This window comes from Pleurodeles waltl, chromosome 1_1 (genome assembly GCF_031143425.1).
Source record: "Pleurodeles waltl isolate 20211129_DDA chromosome 1_1, aPleWal1.hap1.20221129, whole genome shotgun sequence".
Classification (NCBI taxonomy): domain Eukaryota; kingdom Metazoa; phylum Chordata; class Amphibia; order Caudata; family Salamandridae; genus Pleurodeles; species Pleurodeles waltl.
Genome location: NC_090436.1, coordinates 969,947,166 through 969,963,378, shown reverse-complemented (window position 1 = coordinate 969,963,378; position 16,213 = coordinate 969,947,166). Strand labels below are relative to the sequence as shown.

At 40.6% G+C, this 16,213-nt stretch overlaps 1 protein-coding gene across 1 annotated transcript in view; it reads right to left on the bottom strand.

Moving 5' to 3' along the window:
- Positions 1–16,213, bottom strand: part of TRMT10A (tRNA methyltransferase 10A) — a 166,717-nt gene that overhangs the window by 17,338 nt on the left and 133,166 nt on the right. Inside the window, exon 6 of the mRNA XM_069230237.1 lies at positions 1,061–1,166. Within this exon, the coding sequence (XP_069086338.1) occupies positions 1,061–1,166 (106 nt within the window). The remainder of the gene's footprint in view (positions 1–1,060; positions 1,167–16,213) is intronic.

Genomic DNA, 16,213 nt, shown 5'->3' with positions numbered 1-16,213 from the left:
TGGTGCACACCCATGCACAAGGGATGCAGCCCTGTGTATTCTCTGAGGATGAAAACAATCCTGCATCAGCACCATCTCTCTCTACAGACTAACAAGCAAATATCACTCAGCCTGTGCTACCTTCAACTGCAAGTAGTTGGAGAGCTGTGTGGTGACAAAGGAACCCCTAGTACCTCTTGCACCCATGCATGGAATGAGATGATTACTGACTAACAGTGATAACCAGAGAATTCTGAACCGCTCGCACAAACCATATGGTGCGCTTCGGAAATCTTATTGAATTGTCTGAACAACTTGCAGTCACGGACATAATGTGAATCAACGTGATCATAAAGACAGATTACACTGGCTGGGTGGTAGCTTAAATGTTGTGAGCTATTAAGGGGTTACCCATTTCTGACTTTCTAAAATTACTTGAACCTCCAGAGATAAGCTTACAAATCTAAAATATTCATAGGGCTGCACAATGTGTACATTTAGAATAAATACATGATAACTTGGGGGAAATGTAGTATGCTAGCATGTACCACAACAACAAGCAAGAATGTCAGTGAAAGATTCAATGTAACAATGAATGTGCACCGGAAAAGAGTGAATGCCCGATGGCCAAGGATACTCAGCTCCTAATCAACAATGCAAATAAAAACATAAAATTTTCGCATAAGAAGGATGTCTCTAGTGAATCATTGCCAACCTATACAGATTTCACAAACACTACTGGAATATGGATAAAAATAGAGAGCAGGAATACAGTACATGTTTTAAGCCATGGTGTCCAAGCCCTGCACCCCTGTACTTTCCTTACAAAACAGAACAGTACGTGATGTAGCGCACAGCATTTGCAGACAGTTGCTGAACTTAGTTAGTTGGAACTGGGCAGCAAACCAAGAAGAGAAACAGATGAAGAGTCAATTTCTAAAATTGTCACATATGACGATAACAAAAAAAGGTTAATCTACCTCACAAAAGAAGTCTCATGCACTCACGTAAAAGGATAATAAAAATCTAAAAATAGAGTCAAATTCTACAAGGACGCTCTCTTGATTTAATTTTGACTTACCATGATTAACCGCCAATACTTTTCGGCTATTCATTTTCACAAAGCTTCCCAGGGGGAGCTGTGCATGCCGGATTCCGTGTTCCAGCGCCTGCCTGTAAGTGATCCCCTGCAACAGACGCAGCAGAGAACTAAATAAATATATCTCCTATGTCTGGTCCAGTTGAGTCAAGCATTCAACATTATGAAAATCTACTGCTTTCGATTTAAACTTATTGTCACATGGACCTCTTCAAATTCAAGGATCTTAAACCTGTTAGTCAAAAGCAAAAATTAGACTGAACACTGCTGGAAACAGAAGGCAGTCAGTAGCAGTCATCATTTAAGACACTTATTTCACATTTTACTAGGAAGTATGGACTCAGAGTAATGGATTACCAGCAAGCAACTTTAGCATTACCTTTAAATCCACTTTATTCTTCCTCTCATTACAAATGAGGCATATCAAAGCTATAACTCTGATAGGACCAGAGTAAGTGGAATAAAACAATTACATTTATTTGATACCGCTCATTATTTCCTAAAAGAAAGAATGTTTGAACCACACATTTCCTCATGCCGATCCACACTGTCAAATAGCTGTCCTACATATTTCCTGTAAGGAAGCACTTTGAAACACAATACATGTAGTCGCCAGACATTTGGTTGGATATCCCTGAACACCTGATGGACACTCACCCACCCCTTGAATGCTGTAAACCCGTACAATCAACGATTTAATCCAATGACAGAGTCTGAACTGATGGGTTACTTTCTTTGTTTGCCAGCACGTAATTCACAATCCATATTTTTTTAAAGATGCTACCTTAGCCAGGTAAAATGTTACTATTAAGACGTTCTACTTCCTCCTGAGAAGCATGAGCTGCAAATCAGGTATAATAACGTCTTGGTATAGATACAGTTTGTACGAGATCTTTGTAATAAAAGATGGACCCAGCTTCAAAACCACACAGTCAGTAAAATCCTTAAATAGGGATGCTTGAAACACAGAGATACTAACCTCCTTGTAACAGTGAATGCTACTAGTAAACATACTTTTGAGAGAGCATAGCTTATATAATATATATTAACATGCAATGTTTATGAATTAATGTGTGAAAATGCCGCACAGAAACAGATGTAGTAAATTTTGCTTAAACGTGCACTTGAAATGTGACTACGGGGAGTGGCCGCCAAATGTATACGTGGACTAATAATGATGACTAAAATGTTTATAAAATGTTATACTGAATAAGTTTTATACTAATTATTAATAATTGTGTTATTGAATGTGTGCTGAAATCCTTGTAGGCCTTAAGTTAGCATGAGCCGAAGCTTAGCTGTTTAGCTCTCATTTCAAATGTATTTCTCCTATCTTGCAGTGTGCTGACTCGCAAAAGGACATGACCTCTTGTTTTCTTCAAACTAGAAGCTGAATGTAACCATAGCAGATCCGTTCACATGAAATTCACATTGCTGGTAGAAATTATTAAGACAAAATGCAACAGTGTAGATTAATGTAAAGTACAAGGTCGTTCAAACCGGTGAAGACAATGGGGCTACTGACCAAAAGGTGTACAAAGAATTTCATAAAGATGAAATCATACCGGACGTGCTACCTCTGAAGACATCGAACATGAGGACCAATGAGAAGCTTGTAAAATAATATGGGGTGAAAGAATAATGACAATCTGTTTTCCAACAGGGTAAAGATAGTGGGGTATAGCAAAGGTCCAATAGAATTTTGGGGGAATGTACAACGAAAAAGGGATAAAAACCCGTGACATGGGGAGCCATTTAGGTGGGTTAGGGAATGCTATTGATTTTATACAGAAACTTTGTCACTCTGTTTGGTGACTTATTGGTTTGCATAGAACCATCCTCATCCTTAGATTGCCCATTTACACTTTACCTCCTTATGAGGGAAGTGCCCCACTTTGCCCCGGAGTTGAGTTCTGACTGATGGCGATTTAACTGATGTCCTGAAGACGAAGACTGAACCTGTGCGCTGACCAAAACCTTGGAGGGTAATTATGACAATGCTTTTGTGATTTGTCTGTTTGCTTTTCCTTTCTAGGTACCAACTGCTTACTTTTGACAGAGACCATAGTTAGATGTTTTCCAAATTGTTTTGCATGAAGCCCAACATTCTATTGCTAATCAGTGGTTAGGACAGGTGTTCACTAAACTGACGCAAATAGACAAACAACCGAATCTATGCTTTGTTGAACTGACGCGTCATTAACACTCTGCTAAATTGATCTATGTTTACGCCGTGTTATGTTTTGATGTTTGTGATTCTCGCCTTAATGAAATCTTATCAAAGTTGCCATATTGTGACTATGCTATTATGTTTTTTGGTTTTGAGATTAACACATCTGCTTTTAGAATTGTAACCAATAGGGAATAAAACTCATAAAAATTCTACTAAACTGGTGTGGTTATGCATGACTGAAAGGTCATGGTAGCTTCGTATTGATTAATGACTTTGACTAAGGTGAAATGTATTGTTGTGATAAAATTGATGACATTATAGACGTATTGATTAGTTATCCCGTCCTAAGGTGTCTCTCAACTGAGTCAAAAGATTCATTGGCCTGGAACAAGTCCTGATGTATAATAAATTATCCTAAAGGGTGGCGTTAACACTTTCATGGTCAATAACTTCAAATGAATAGATTCTAAAGGTTCAAATGGAGAACCCTTCAGAGATTCTAGATTTCAATTAAGATTAGATCCCAGCTATTCAAAGGAGCCATAATCAACGGCTGCATGTTAGTAAAACCTTTAAACAACCGTAACACCAACATTTCACATTCCTTAACATCAGTCCTGCCTTCACTGCTGCCCACTAAAGTTTTTAAGTTGCTGCCTTCAGGCCACAGAACAACCATCTTGAAGAAAATCTAAATGATTTTCACAGAACAAAGGGTCCAAGTTGTATTTCTCACCCAAATTCCTGAATGAAGACCAATGATATGAACAGGATTTGCAAGTTGATTCCGTGCTAGTGGCCTGTACTGATAAAATTAGATTGTCAAAAATCCCTATTCCGTGTAACTCTACCTGATCAACTTCCACACTGTCAAGTGAAGTCAAAGAAGAGTCTTCAGATATAAGGCAGATGCACTAATGGAAATAAAACCGTTGGCAAGGCCTATTCTATATCCAACCTCATGTGCACTATCAGAGGAAACCAGGACGAGTGGAGCCATGCTGGCGAAATAAGTCACAGTAGCCTACTCTAATCAGAAATGTTGACATTCGTGGGAATGGGGGAAAGGCATATGGAATTCATTGTGGCCAACGACAGGAATAAACCTCTATTTTCCAGTCTCCTTCCTCCCTGAGGTTTTCCATGTATGACAGATTTCTGCAAAGAGATGTGGATTTAAGAAGAGAAAACCGTGCTAAAATGATCCACCTTCGGATTCCGAACTGCATGAATATGTACTACTGTAAGCACACTCAAATGGGTCTCTGCCCACTGGAACACCGCAATTGTAATAAGGAAAACAGATTTTAAATGGGTCCCCCTTATTTGTTCACATAAGCTTTCAAAGTCATGTTGTCTTATTAAAGACTATTTTCACCTCTGCCTCCTATCCAGTACTGCTGGCTTCTGTTGTCGCCATTCTTGAGTCACTAACTGAACTCCTGTCTCCACATACAAAGGAGCCAGTCACCACTGTAGGTCCTTTCTAGCTTCACTGCTTTACGTCAGTTGGTTTCAAATTTCATTACTTCTGGGGACCACATTTTCAGAAACTGATTCACAAATATCTTCAGATAAAACCTGTCCCATGGGACAAGTAACACTGATGCTGCCACATCCCCCTAAATTTTTAACCATACGCAGGGTCTTGGAGATTTTTATACCAGTGAATTCTGTGAATTATTCTACGCCCTTTCCCATCTCCTCTCCAGAGGAAAGGCAATCTTTGTCTGGAATCTTGTTTCTATAATTTCATGATCTTGTGATGAATGCATTTGGTACTTTTCCAATTTATTAAAAAATCATGCTCTTGCTACTGTCTTCCTCTCTTTGTTGACAGGCACCTGTTTTGGCATGTGTTAGAAATTGGGTTTTTGGTTGGCAGAGGCAAGCACCCTGCCAAGCAGGAACCACAATTCTAGTCATGGTAAGTCAGACATACACCATAAATTGACCTGTGCTCACCTCCCTCTCCCCAGTAGTTTGGCACAGAGCAGGCAGGCTTAACTTGAGAGACAATGTGTGAAGTATTTGTGCAACACGCAAAACAGTAAAACAGCAAAAACACTATGGAAAAAGATAAGCTTAATTTAATGAAGAAAACAAAAACAAAATGAAAAAAAAAATATGTAGAGATATGAATTTTTAAAGCATATCTGCAAATATAGTGCTTTAAAGCAAAGTGCCAGCCAAAAAATCTAGCTGTGCTAAGTCAGGTGAAATATGTCAGATATAGTGACCAACATTGTCCTGCTTAACTCAGTACCTTGGTTTGGGGCTGCATTGATGCCGAGGAGTGGTGTAGATGTGTTGTCATCAATCCTGGTGGTGTAGGCGAGACGTGTCAGTTCTGAGTTGTGCAATCAGAGCTGCGTCGATGTCTAACCCCTCAGATGCAGGTGATAAGTCGTCGTCAAGCCACACAGCGAGCGATGTGCTGTTTCCTGTGGCTGCGTCAAAGGGGATGCTTTGGTTTTGACCGGTGCAACAATGGAGATGCATGGATTCCCGTAGGAAACAGCTGGCAAGCCCACTGCCGGATTAGTACCACATGGTAGGGCAGGTCTCTAAGATGACAGAGTCAAGAAGCTGCAGCAGAGTGTTTGGAAGTCACTGATGTCCCTGAGACTTCAGAACAGGAAGCACGTCAGCAAGCCATGGGAGTCACTTTGGTTATAGGGAGGTAGAGATATAGGTCCAGTCCTTCTCACTCCCAGGCAAGGAGGGCAGCAGGGAAGGCACAGCAATGCAGGAGTACAGCAGAGTGAAAGTCATTTCAGCAGCAGAGCAGTCCTTCCTGGAAGAATGTTTTCAAGTCGAGAAGTGTACTGATTTGGTGGGGTCAGAAGTCCATTTCTTATACATAGTGGTGACTTTGAAGTGGGGTAGGTTTGAAAGAGAGGCCTTTGAAGTGCACAGAGTCCCTGCAATTTCTGCCCTGGCTCACGACACTACAGGGGGTTATGCAGCCCTTTTTGCGGGCTCAGGATACAGCCCGAGCCCGCAGGTGTGTCCGCTCCTCCTTCCCATCCTGCCCATAAAAACACATCAACATACAGATGGCCACTCAGTCACACCTTAGCTCCATTTGAGTGTGGCTGTCTAGAGGGAATGCACAAGAGCCCAACAGTCATCGACCCAGATGTGTATTCAGAGACAAGTAGGTACTACTAGATGATTTAAAGTACGAAAACACCAACTTTCTAAAAGTGATATTTTCAGAATTACAATTTCAAATATCATTTCACCACAAGTTGTGATTTTAAATTGTGATTCCCAAGACACCAAACTTGGGGGTCCCATTTCTTCCTAATTGGAAATTGCACTTATAAAATGTAATAAGGCAATCCCAATGTTACTCTATAGGAGAGATACGCCTTACAGTAGCGAAAAACTAATTTAAGAGTTCTTCACTACCTGGACATGTAAATCTTAAAAAGTACATGCCCAACTTTTTTAAATGCACTGCCCCCTGACCTTGGAGCTATCCAGGGCCTAATTTAGGGGTGACTTTTAAGTATTAAAAAGGGAGCTTTGGGCCTGACATGGGGGTTAACTTGCCAGGTCGACATGGCAGTCTAAACTGCACGCACAGGCTCTGCTGTGACAGGCCTGAGACATGTTTGAAGGGCCACTGCAGTGGGTGGCACAATCCATGCTGCAAGCCCACTAGTAGCATTTAATTTACAGGCCCTGGGCACAGGTAGTGCACTTTACTAGGGACTTTTAAGTAAATTAAATATGCCAGTTGTGGATACACCAATGTTATTATGTTCCACGAAAAGAGCACATGCACTTCAGCACAGGTCAGCAGTAGTAAAGTGCAGAGAGTTCTAAAGCCAGCAGAAACGGGCTCAGCAAAGCAGGAGGTCAAAGGGGAAAAGGAGAGAAGAAACTACACTTTGGATGCCAGGTCTAACAACATGCACTAGCCATTTGTCTAGAAAATGAGGTAGTAGAATTCATTTCTTGTGAAGAATGACTACTAAATGAGTCAGAACTTTTGTATACACTCTTGGAGTCAACTGTAGCCTAAAAAGAAGAACCACAAATTGGTAACGTAGGCTCTCAACAGCAAATCTCAGATACCTTTAATTATTTTGAACATTCGGAATATGGATAAAAGTGTCTAGAAGTCCGAGTGCTATTAGGAAGTTACCTTGCATGACCATGGTTATTACCTTTTGTATTTCAAAAAAGGGAAAGGACTGGGAGATTAATATTATTCATTGTTTGGTGGCGAACAGGCGACACACGGATTAGATTGAATCCGGACCAGGAAGAATGCCCATAAACAACAAATAGTAATTTTGCACTTCCTACGAAAACTTGCTCTGAAGCCAATGATGGTATGCCTTAGTTCCTCTAATTGAAGTGAACTGTTGTGAGTATAGTCTCACTGTTAGCGTTTGCATTAGTTATGAACACAGAGTGTGTTTTTTCCTATTACTTGTGGAGAACATATATTTATTCCTGAAGAAGCGCCATGTGATACCTCCGGACGTTGAAAGGCACGAAACATGCTGACTCATTAGAGTGGAAGAAGTAATCACTTTTGTACCACTCGTTCCTTAGAGTATAGGACCATTACCTCCTTAACTCTATATTTTGTCTTTTTAATCTTGACCAGCGCTTCCTTATTCTAATAAAAGTGAGTTCCAAGGGAGCGTCCGAGCCAATTTTAATTTCTTCCTTCTCTCCAGCTTTTGTCTACCCTCTCATCAGACATTGCAGTGCCAGTCGGACGTGGAGCGTGAGGGCCTTTGCTTCTGAAGTCATTCATACCTTAGTCAAAAAAAGTTTTTTTTTCCTGTGTTGAAAATATATTTTATCTGCACTGATTTTTTTGGAACAGTGTACTCTGGTGTTTGAAGTATTACCTTTTGTAGACTGTCCTTTGTGAAGTGGGTGAATTTTATGCAATGACTGAAAGATTTTAGATCCAGGACTGATGTAAATCCTCTTGATTCTTCTTCCACTAGACTAAAAAAAAATCAAATAGAAACACTTTCTTCTCTTCCCAGGGAACTGGTCGAGGCTCACTTTTTTAACAATTATGAAATTCCTTCTATTAAGCCTCTTGCTTTTTCTTGTTTTTTGGCATGGGGAAAGGATGCTTCCAAAGTCTGGAGGCTTGGAGTTAAACTTTATGACATAACCTCTCTGAATTATATTCAACACCCACTGATCTTTCACAGGCTTAATCAAGAACTCTTGAAAATCCTGAAGGCACTTGAAGACATCCTTCTCCCTGCTGATAGTCATGAGGACCTCTGACTTTTGTAACCTGGTTGGTAGGAAGAGGATTGTGATTTTTACACTTTTTTCTTATTTTGAAAATGCCTTCTGCACAAGGATCTATTTATGAATACCTCTTGCTGTCACCATAATCGTGTGAAGACTTCCAATGTACGGGCAGGGACACTGGCATTATGTGATTGTACGATGGTGGTGATTTTCGCATAATTATTGATTTGCCGCATTTGGCACACAATTCATCATCTAACACGAAATCTGCTGATTTTAACAAAAAAAATTCTTCCCCCTCAAACAGTTTAAAAGTTTCTAAAAATGCAGCGACACATGTTTGCTGGCCCTTTGTAAAGCTGACTGGTCATATTTCTGGTGCTTACTGCTATATTAGGGTGCTACACAGTTAATAACGAGGTGTAGCCAATGTCCAGACAAAATTATCACATTTAAAAATGACAAACTAATGAAGTAATACTATTGGAAAATGTGCCACAAAATTAGCCTTTTCTTGCTGCATAATTTACTCAATCCTGCCACATACCTTGGCCCTCTCTTGCCAGATAATTCCAGTGGTCCTGTGAAGAGCATGTTTTCTGTCTTTAAATGCTTTTGTCACCATCTGGTCCAACTCTTCTCCAAATAATTTCTTCCCTTGAAGCAGAATTTTTAAGAAAGTTGCTTTATCAGGGGTGTCAGCTTTCCAGGCTCTGGGCCACATATTCCCAATAGGCAACACAGAAGTTCCTACAGTTAACGACGACACCTCAACAGTATCACAAAATATTGGGAAAAACAATCTGGCCTGTTGTCCATATGAACCAGCAAATCAGAGCAGTCATTTCCCTCACGTATGGCTGCATCCAAGCTTTAAAAAAATCTTTGACCAGAGACTGAGCCACATAGGCTATAAAAGTTCTTGCTCTTAATGCTATTTTGCCATCTTCAGATACCTTTCTGACTTTTTCATACACTTCTCAATCTTTTTATGCACTGGTTCTTTAGGGGTATTGTCTTCTGGATATACAGACATGCAACTTACTAAAGGAAACGGCCTCAACTATGCAGGCTCAACCACGTGAGGCGTCTGTCCGCAAGTGGAACAACGGACTGAACCACGCATATGCTTTAACCATGCGTTTGCGTGGTTGAGGCAGCGGTCTACCTGTGCGGATGGGTGGGCATGGAGCAGGAAGAAGAATGATCGGGAGAGTTAAGTGGGGCTGGGTTTGGGGTGGGGGAGCTGTTTTTAGAGGTAGGTGCGATTTTAGAGCTCATTAGTTCTTTTTTTTATTTTATTTAGGGCTCAGGGTGGGGGTTGGGGTCGTTTTTTGATTTAGGACTCGGGGTCAGGATAGTTTAGGAAAGGGGTTGTTTTTAGGGGTGGGGCACTTTTAGAGCTTAGGGTGGGGGTAGTTTTTGTTTTTATTTAGGGCTCAGGGTGGGGGGGGTCGGGGTAGTTTGGGCAGGGGGAGGGTTTTTAGAGGTGAGTGGGTGATTTTAGGGCTCAGGGCGGGGTGGGGGTCAGGGTAGTTTTAAAGGCAGGGGCGGGGTAGTTTTAAGGGTGGGGTGGATTGCATGGCAGGGGTGTTGATTTAGAGCTCGGGCGGGGGTGGTTGGGGTAGTTTGGGGAGGGATGTTGTTTTTAGTGGTGAGTGGGTGGTTTTAGGGCTCAGGGTGGGGGTCAGACGTTTTTGGGATTTAAGGCTTAGGGCGGAAGAGGGGAGTTTGGTGCAATTTTAAGGGCAGGGTGTCAGGGGTTTGGGTTAGTTTTTTTTTTGATTTAGGGCTCGGGATGGGGGTACTTTTAAGAGTTGACTTGGTGGGGGTCTGGGTAGTTTTCAGGTCGAGCATTCAAGACCTCTTGTATACACTTTCGTATATACTTCATTGGTTTCTTTCAGGGTCCCTAAAAATCCTTGCTTGCTAGTGGTCAATCCTTCCTGTTTGTCCCATCTTTTCCTCAGTTATACGCTCCCCTGGAGGATGACCCCAGTACTTGTACCCTTCCACTTGTGCCACTGTAGCATCTGCTTAGGGACTACTTTTTTCTAAAGCTAAGAGCATTTAACCAGAGTGCTGGATGTTTTCAGCGGCTCCAGTCCATTTCTGCAAACAGGGCTATAAATCATGTTCTTCTCTGGTTAAAGACAGAGGTCAAATGTTAGAGGCTGTTTTCTAGGGTGCCTATTTCCACCCCCTGCTGCGCAAAGACAATTGTGACTGTGCTTTTTATTGATTTCCCTACGTGCTGCTGATGCGTAGAGAAAATCGCTACTGTTAGACTATTTAAAGTATATTGCCCCAATTTAAGATGGCGGTCACACCTCATGCATAATGATGTTATTAACGTCATGACGAGGCCGTCTCTTTTACTTCGCTGTGGCTTGTTTATCCTGCCATCAGTACAGAAATACAGATATAATTAGGAGTCTTTAGTGTTCAGTGGTCCATGTGCTGCAGTAAGTCTTCCCGGCATTCATTCTCCACGAAGTGTACTTCTGAGAGAGCATAGGTTATATAATCTATATTAACATGAAATGTTTATGAATCAATGTATGATGATGCCGCATAGAAACTATAATAATAGTAATTTTGCTTAAACATGCACTTGAATTTTGACCACGAGGAGTGGCCACCAATGTATACGTAGACCTATAATAATGACCAAAATGTTTATATTATGTTTAAATAAGTTTATACTAATGTTTGCATTATTGAAACTGTATTGAAATCCTCATAGACCTTAAATTAGCAGGAGCCGAAGCTTAGCTGCCTTGGCTCTCATATTAAATGCATTTTTCTATTTTTCAGTGTGCTGACTCACAAGGGGACATGACCCTGCTTGTTCTTTTCTTCAGACTTGGAAGATGAATGTAACCATGTTAGATCCGTTCCCATCACTTTCTCTCGTTTACAGAATAAATGTTAAAAGTAAATTGAAACACTGTAGATTAATGTAATGTACAAGGTCATTCAAACCGGTGAAGACAATGGAACTGCTGACCAAAGATGTGCAAAGAATTACAGAAGGATGAAATCATACCGGACGTACCACCTCTGAAGACGTCAATTACGAAGACCAATCAAAGACTTGTAAAACAATATGGGGTGAAGGGTTAGATTACCTAATGTGTATTTTGATAGGTTAAAAGATAGTGGGGTGTAATAGATGACCAATAGAAATTTGGGCGACTGTACAATGAAAACAGGATAAAATCCCATGTCACGGAGAGTCATTTAGGTGGGTTAGGGTATGCTATTGATTTTATCCAGAAACTCTGTCACTCTGTTTGGTGACTTGGTGGGTTACTTAAAACCATCCTCGCGCTTAGAATTGTCCATTTTACACTTTACCTCCTTATGAGGAAAGAGCCCTTTTGCCCCGGAGCTGAGTTCTGACTGATGGCGATTTGACTGGAGTCCTGAGGACGAAGACTGAACCTGTGTGCTGACTTAAACTTTGGAGGGTAATTATGACAACGCGATTGTGATTTGTCTGTTTGCTTTTCCTTTCTAGGTACCAACTGCTTGCTTTTGACAGAGACTTTAGCTAGATGTTTTCCAAATTGGTGTTCTAAATTGTTTTGCATGAAGCCCAACATGCGAATGCTAATCAGTGGTTAGGACAGGTGTTCACCAAGCTGACGCAAATAGACAAACGACCGAGATTATGCTTTGTTGAACGGACGCGTTATTGACACTCTGCTAAATTGATATATGTTCATGCCGTGTTATGTTCTGATGTTTGTGATTCTTGCTTTAATGAAAGCTTACCAAAGTTGCCATATCGTGACTATGCTATTATGTTTCTTGGTGTTGAGATTAACGCATTTGCTATTAGACTGTAATTAATAGGGAATAAAACTCATAAAATTCTACTAAACAAGGTGTGGTTATTCATGGCTGAAAGGTCATGGTAGCGTCTTTGAAATGATTAATGACTTTGACTAAAGTGAAATGTATTGTCGTGATAAATATTGATGACATTATTGATGTATTGATTGATATATTGATTAGCTATCTCGTCCTAAGGTGTCTCTCAACTGGGTCCAAAGATTCATTGGCCTAAAACGAGTCCTGATGTGTAATAAAATATCATAAAGGGACGCGTTATCACTTCCACCTGCTTGTGAGTTCTTGGCCGTACCACGGATAGCAGGCACCTGTACCTGTGCTGCCAGCCCCATCAAATACTGAGATAATCACTCTCTGCGGAGCCCGGCTTCTCGCCACCAGAGAGACACACTCTCAAGCATCTGCTGTGCATCACTACGAGACGAGGAGAGTCCAAGCGCGAGACACGAGCTGTCTGTTGTATCTTCAAAAAGATGCTGAATTGAGGAAACCCCATAAAATTAGCCGTTTATCAACAGCTATACAGACATAACTTTCTATAATGTACTGCAGATGACCTAAAACAATGTCATACATGGCATGGCAAGTTACTTCATTATGCGCCTCATCAGTGATGGCTTATCACATCACGACTGATATCATCAATTTAACCTGTTCGACGAGCAAGTGAAGAGAACACAATAATCAAGTAATAAAATGAACTCACTCGAAGTGGGACACATTACTAGAAAATCTAGATATACAACAAATCTGACAAAAACATTCCCAGAAGCAAGACAAGTTCAACGTTAAGTCTACAAAATTTGCAAAAAACTGTTACGAGCGCACAACATGGCTTCTTCTTTTGTGACATTGCCACCTAGTGCTCATTGGTAGTAGTACATCTTCTTTGCCAATATTAAACAGTGGTAAATGACAAAACTTTATGGCTAGGTAAAAACACAGTATGCGCGAGGACACATGTTCAATTGCTTTTGAATTTGATACATTATTTATGATAGTATACACATTAACGCATTACGTCAGACTGGTTTCTCCCCACTAGGAGAGAGAAACTCTCTAGCATCTGCTGTGCATCACTGCGACACAAGGAGAGTCCAAGCATGGAAGCAGTATCTTGATAGGTTGATATCTTGATAGGTTGATATAATCGATTTAACCTGTTTGACATACATGTGAAGAAAACAATAATCAAGTAATAAAATGAACTTACTTCAAAAAGCCTTTTTGAAAAAAAAAGAAGGTACAACAGACAGCTCGTGTCTCATGCTTGGGCTCTCCTCGTTATGGCTTAGACAACCTTGATGGTCTTTTGCAATAGGGAAATAAACTTTCTGCATTATCCAAAACAGCAACCTCTGGGAACCTAAAATTACTTCTGATTAATCCCAGAACTTGACTCGCTCCTTCCTGATGTACTTGCCAGTACTTATGGTGCTTGGTTCTGACTCTGCGTCTCAAAAACATGATGGTGGGTCATCATGCTTAGCTAGACTTCTATCACTTTTTCTTCCTTTCAGGGCATTAAAAGACAGCTTCCTGAATCAAGGTCTGATTTTCATCAGAAGACAAAACTTAAATCTCAGTCTGCCCGAATAATGTCTGAAGGAACCTCTATTGTCTTATCCATCATCATCTGGACATTATGCAGGAAACAGCTGTCTTTTTTTGGATGACCTCTTACCTTCCCAGTGTCACACAGTAATGAAGACAAACTTCTAAAACTTCCATTATAAACGTGAAGTAAAGCTTTATTCCCACCAATACAAAAAGCCTTAATGCGATTTTTAAAAACATATAAAGGCCTAAATTATCTTAAAAGTATGCTTCCCCCATTTTTGTATAACTGGTGGATGCTCGGTCTCAAGTTTGACCCAAGTTGAGGAAACCGCAGTGTACGTCACACGCCTTTTGCCTTATAATTACTTAAGGGGGTTACACTGATTGCCGTGAACAACTCCTGCAGCCATGGAAGCCGACACACTGGGAAGAACCAACCCATCGAGGAAGCTTCCTCACATGCTGGACAAGACAGCAACTAATAATGGAAACACTATATTAACTGTGTGTTGCCCACTCACGGGGTAAAACAGGCCAAACAGTCTTTAACGAAAACCATCTAGACAAAAGGTTTCGGATCAATTTGGTTCAGAGCACTTAAAAAAAATGTTTTAACAAGACCTTGGGGGTTATTACAACTTTGGAGGAGGTGTTAATCCGTCCCAAAAGTGACGGTAAAGTGACGGATATACCACGAGCCATATTACGAGTTCCATAGGATATAATGGACTCGTAATACGGCTGGTGGTATATCCGTCACTTTACCGTCACTTTTGGGACGGATTAACACCTCCTCCAAAGATGTAATAACCCCCTTAGCACCTTATTATGTTCATATTTACTTGTGCCGTACTCGTCTGAATCAAAAACTGCTTTTGTCAACTCAAGAAAGTCTGTATTTTTAAAAACGAAGAAAATGAAGGCGGTGCTCTTTGTCAATGTTTTTCAGCGTATATGTCTATTTCAAGGCAGCATCTTTTGTTTATATCTTACCCCTTCTACTCCCTGCCTCCTAGTAATATGTACAAAAGTATTAGGATGAAACGCTAGCAGCCCTATTTCTGGAAAAAACAAAAGTAACCCTCGTCGGGGCTTATGCACAAAAGGCTTTTAATTTGCAAGGGCAGTGCAAGTGACCTTGAGATTGCAAAGGCCAAATTCAAAATGCACAAACTTGCTATGATATTTGTAAGGAACGGTTTGTTATGTGCAATCTTAGTTCTCCTTCAGGCGAATCTTCATTGAAACCATAAACATTGAATACTCAGGCCCACGTGTGGGATTCTGGAGAACTTCTTCAAGGTATACATTTCTGTGTAACATCTTCCCCATTACTTCAAGAAGTTCAGCAATTTTTATGATACACATTTTGTCAGCCTGTAATGTAGGATATATTGGCCAAACCATAAATTTGCCCTCAAAATACATGCAAAAACAGAAACACTCCTAGAATAGTAGGTGACATTTAAAGAACCTCTTTTGCAAACTTCTTAAAGTAAATGAAGGGAAACCACTAATGACAATGTAGCCAGATAAGCTCTAGTAATGTTAACCTGCAAGTGGCACTGCCCTTAAGAGTTCCAAACCCTCCAGTATCCCACTATGCCCTGCAGGTGCAGTTGCCTCAGTTCTTCTTAAGAATTTAGATAGGGATAAGATTACAAAAAACAATCATTGTTTTTCCTTTTAGTGAGGAGGGGGGCAGGTATCCTATGATTTCAATAGAGCTTGCACTGAACGAGAACTAGGATTACAGGTGAGAAACTGTTTCTTCGCCTTCACAGGATCTCTATTAACATTCATAAGGAAAGAATCAAACTGCAAGTCCATCCCATCAGACTACACTGAAAGTGGGAAAGAAGCTTAGGAAGCCTACACAAACATTTCTCAAGGAGGTCTGTGCTACTTATGAATCTGTTACAGAATCTGAATCGAGACAACAGGGACAAGTAAAGGAGTAAACAGATATCGATAGAGCTGCTTTCCAGAACTCAGAAATAGGGATATTTCTGACTAATAGGTGTAGCTGTCCTACCCTGGAATGAAAGGGCTTCCGGTTTGCCACACAAACTTTTATTTGCTTTCTGACATCAAAGTAGAATGCAATACTCTATGTAGCTAGTTAGAGATTGCTTAGATGAGGCAAACCTGCATGTAATGTTCCATAATTACAAAACAATTGTTTGGATGTTCTGATATCCTTTGTTTTGCCTACATAAAATGTCATTGCTCTTCTCAGTCAAGTGCATGAAGGAATCTCTGTTCTGGAGAACAGTGGGTTTGAAAGAATGTTG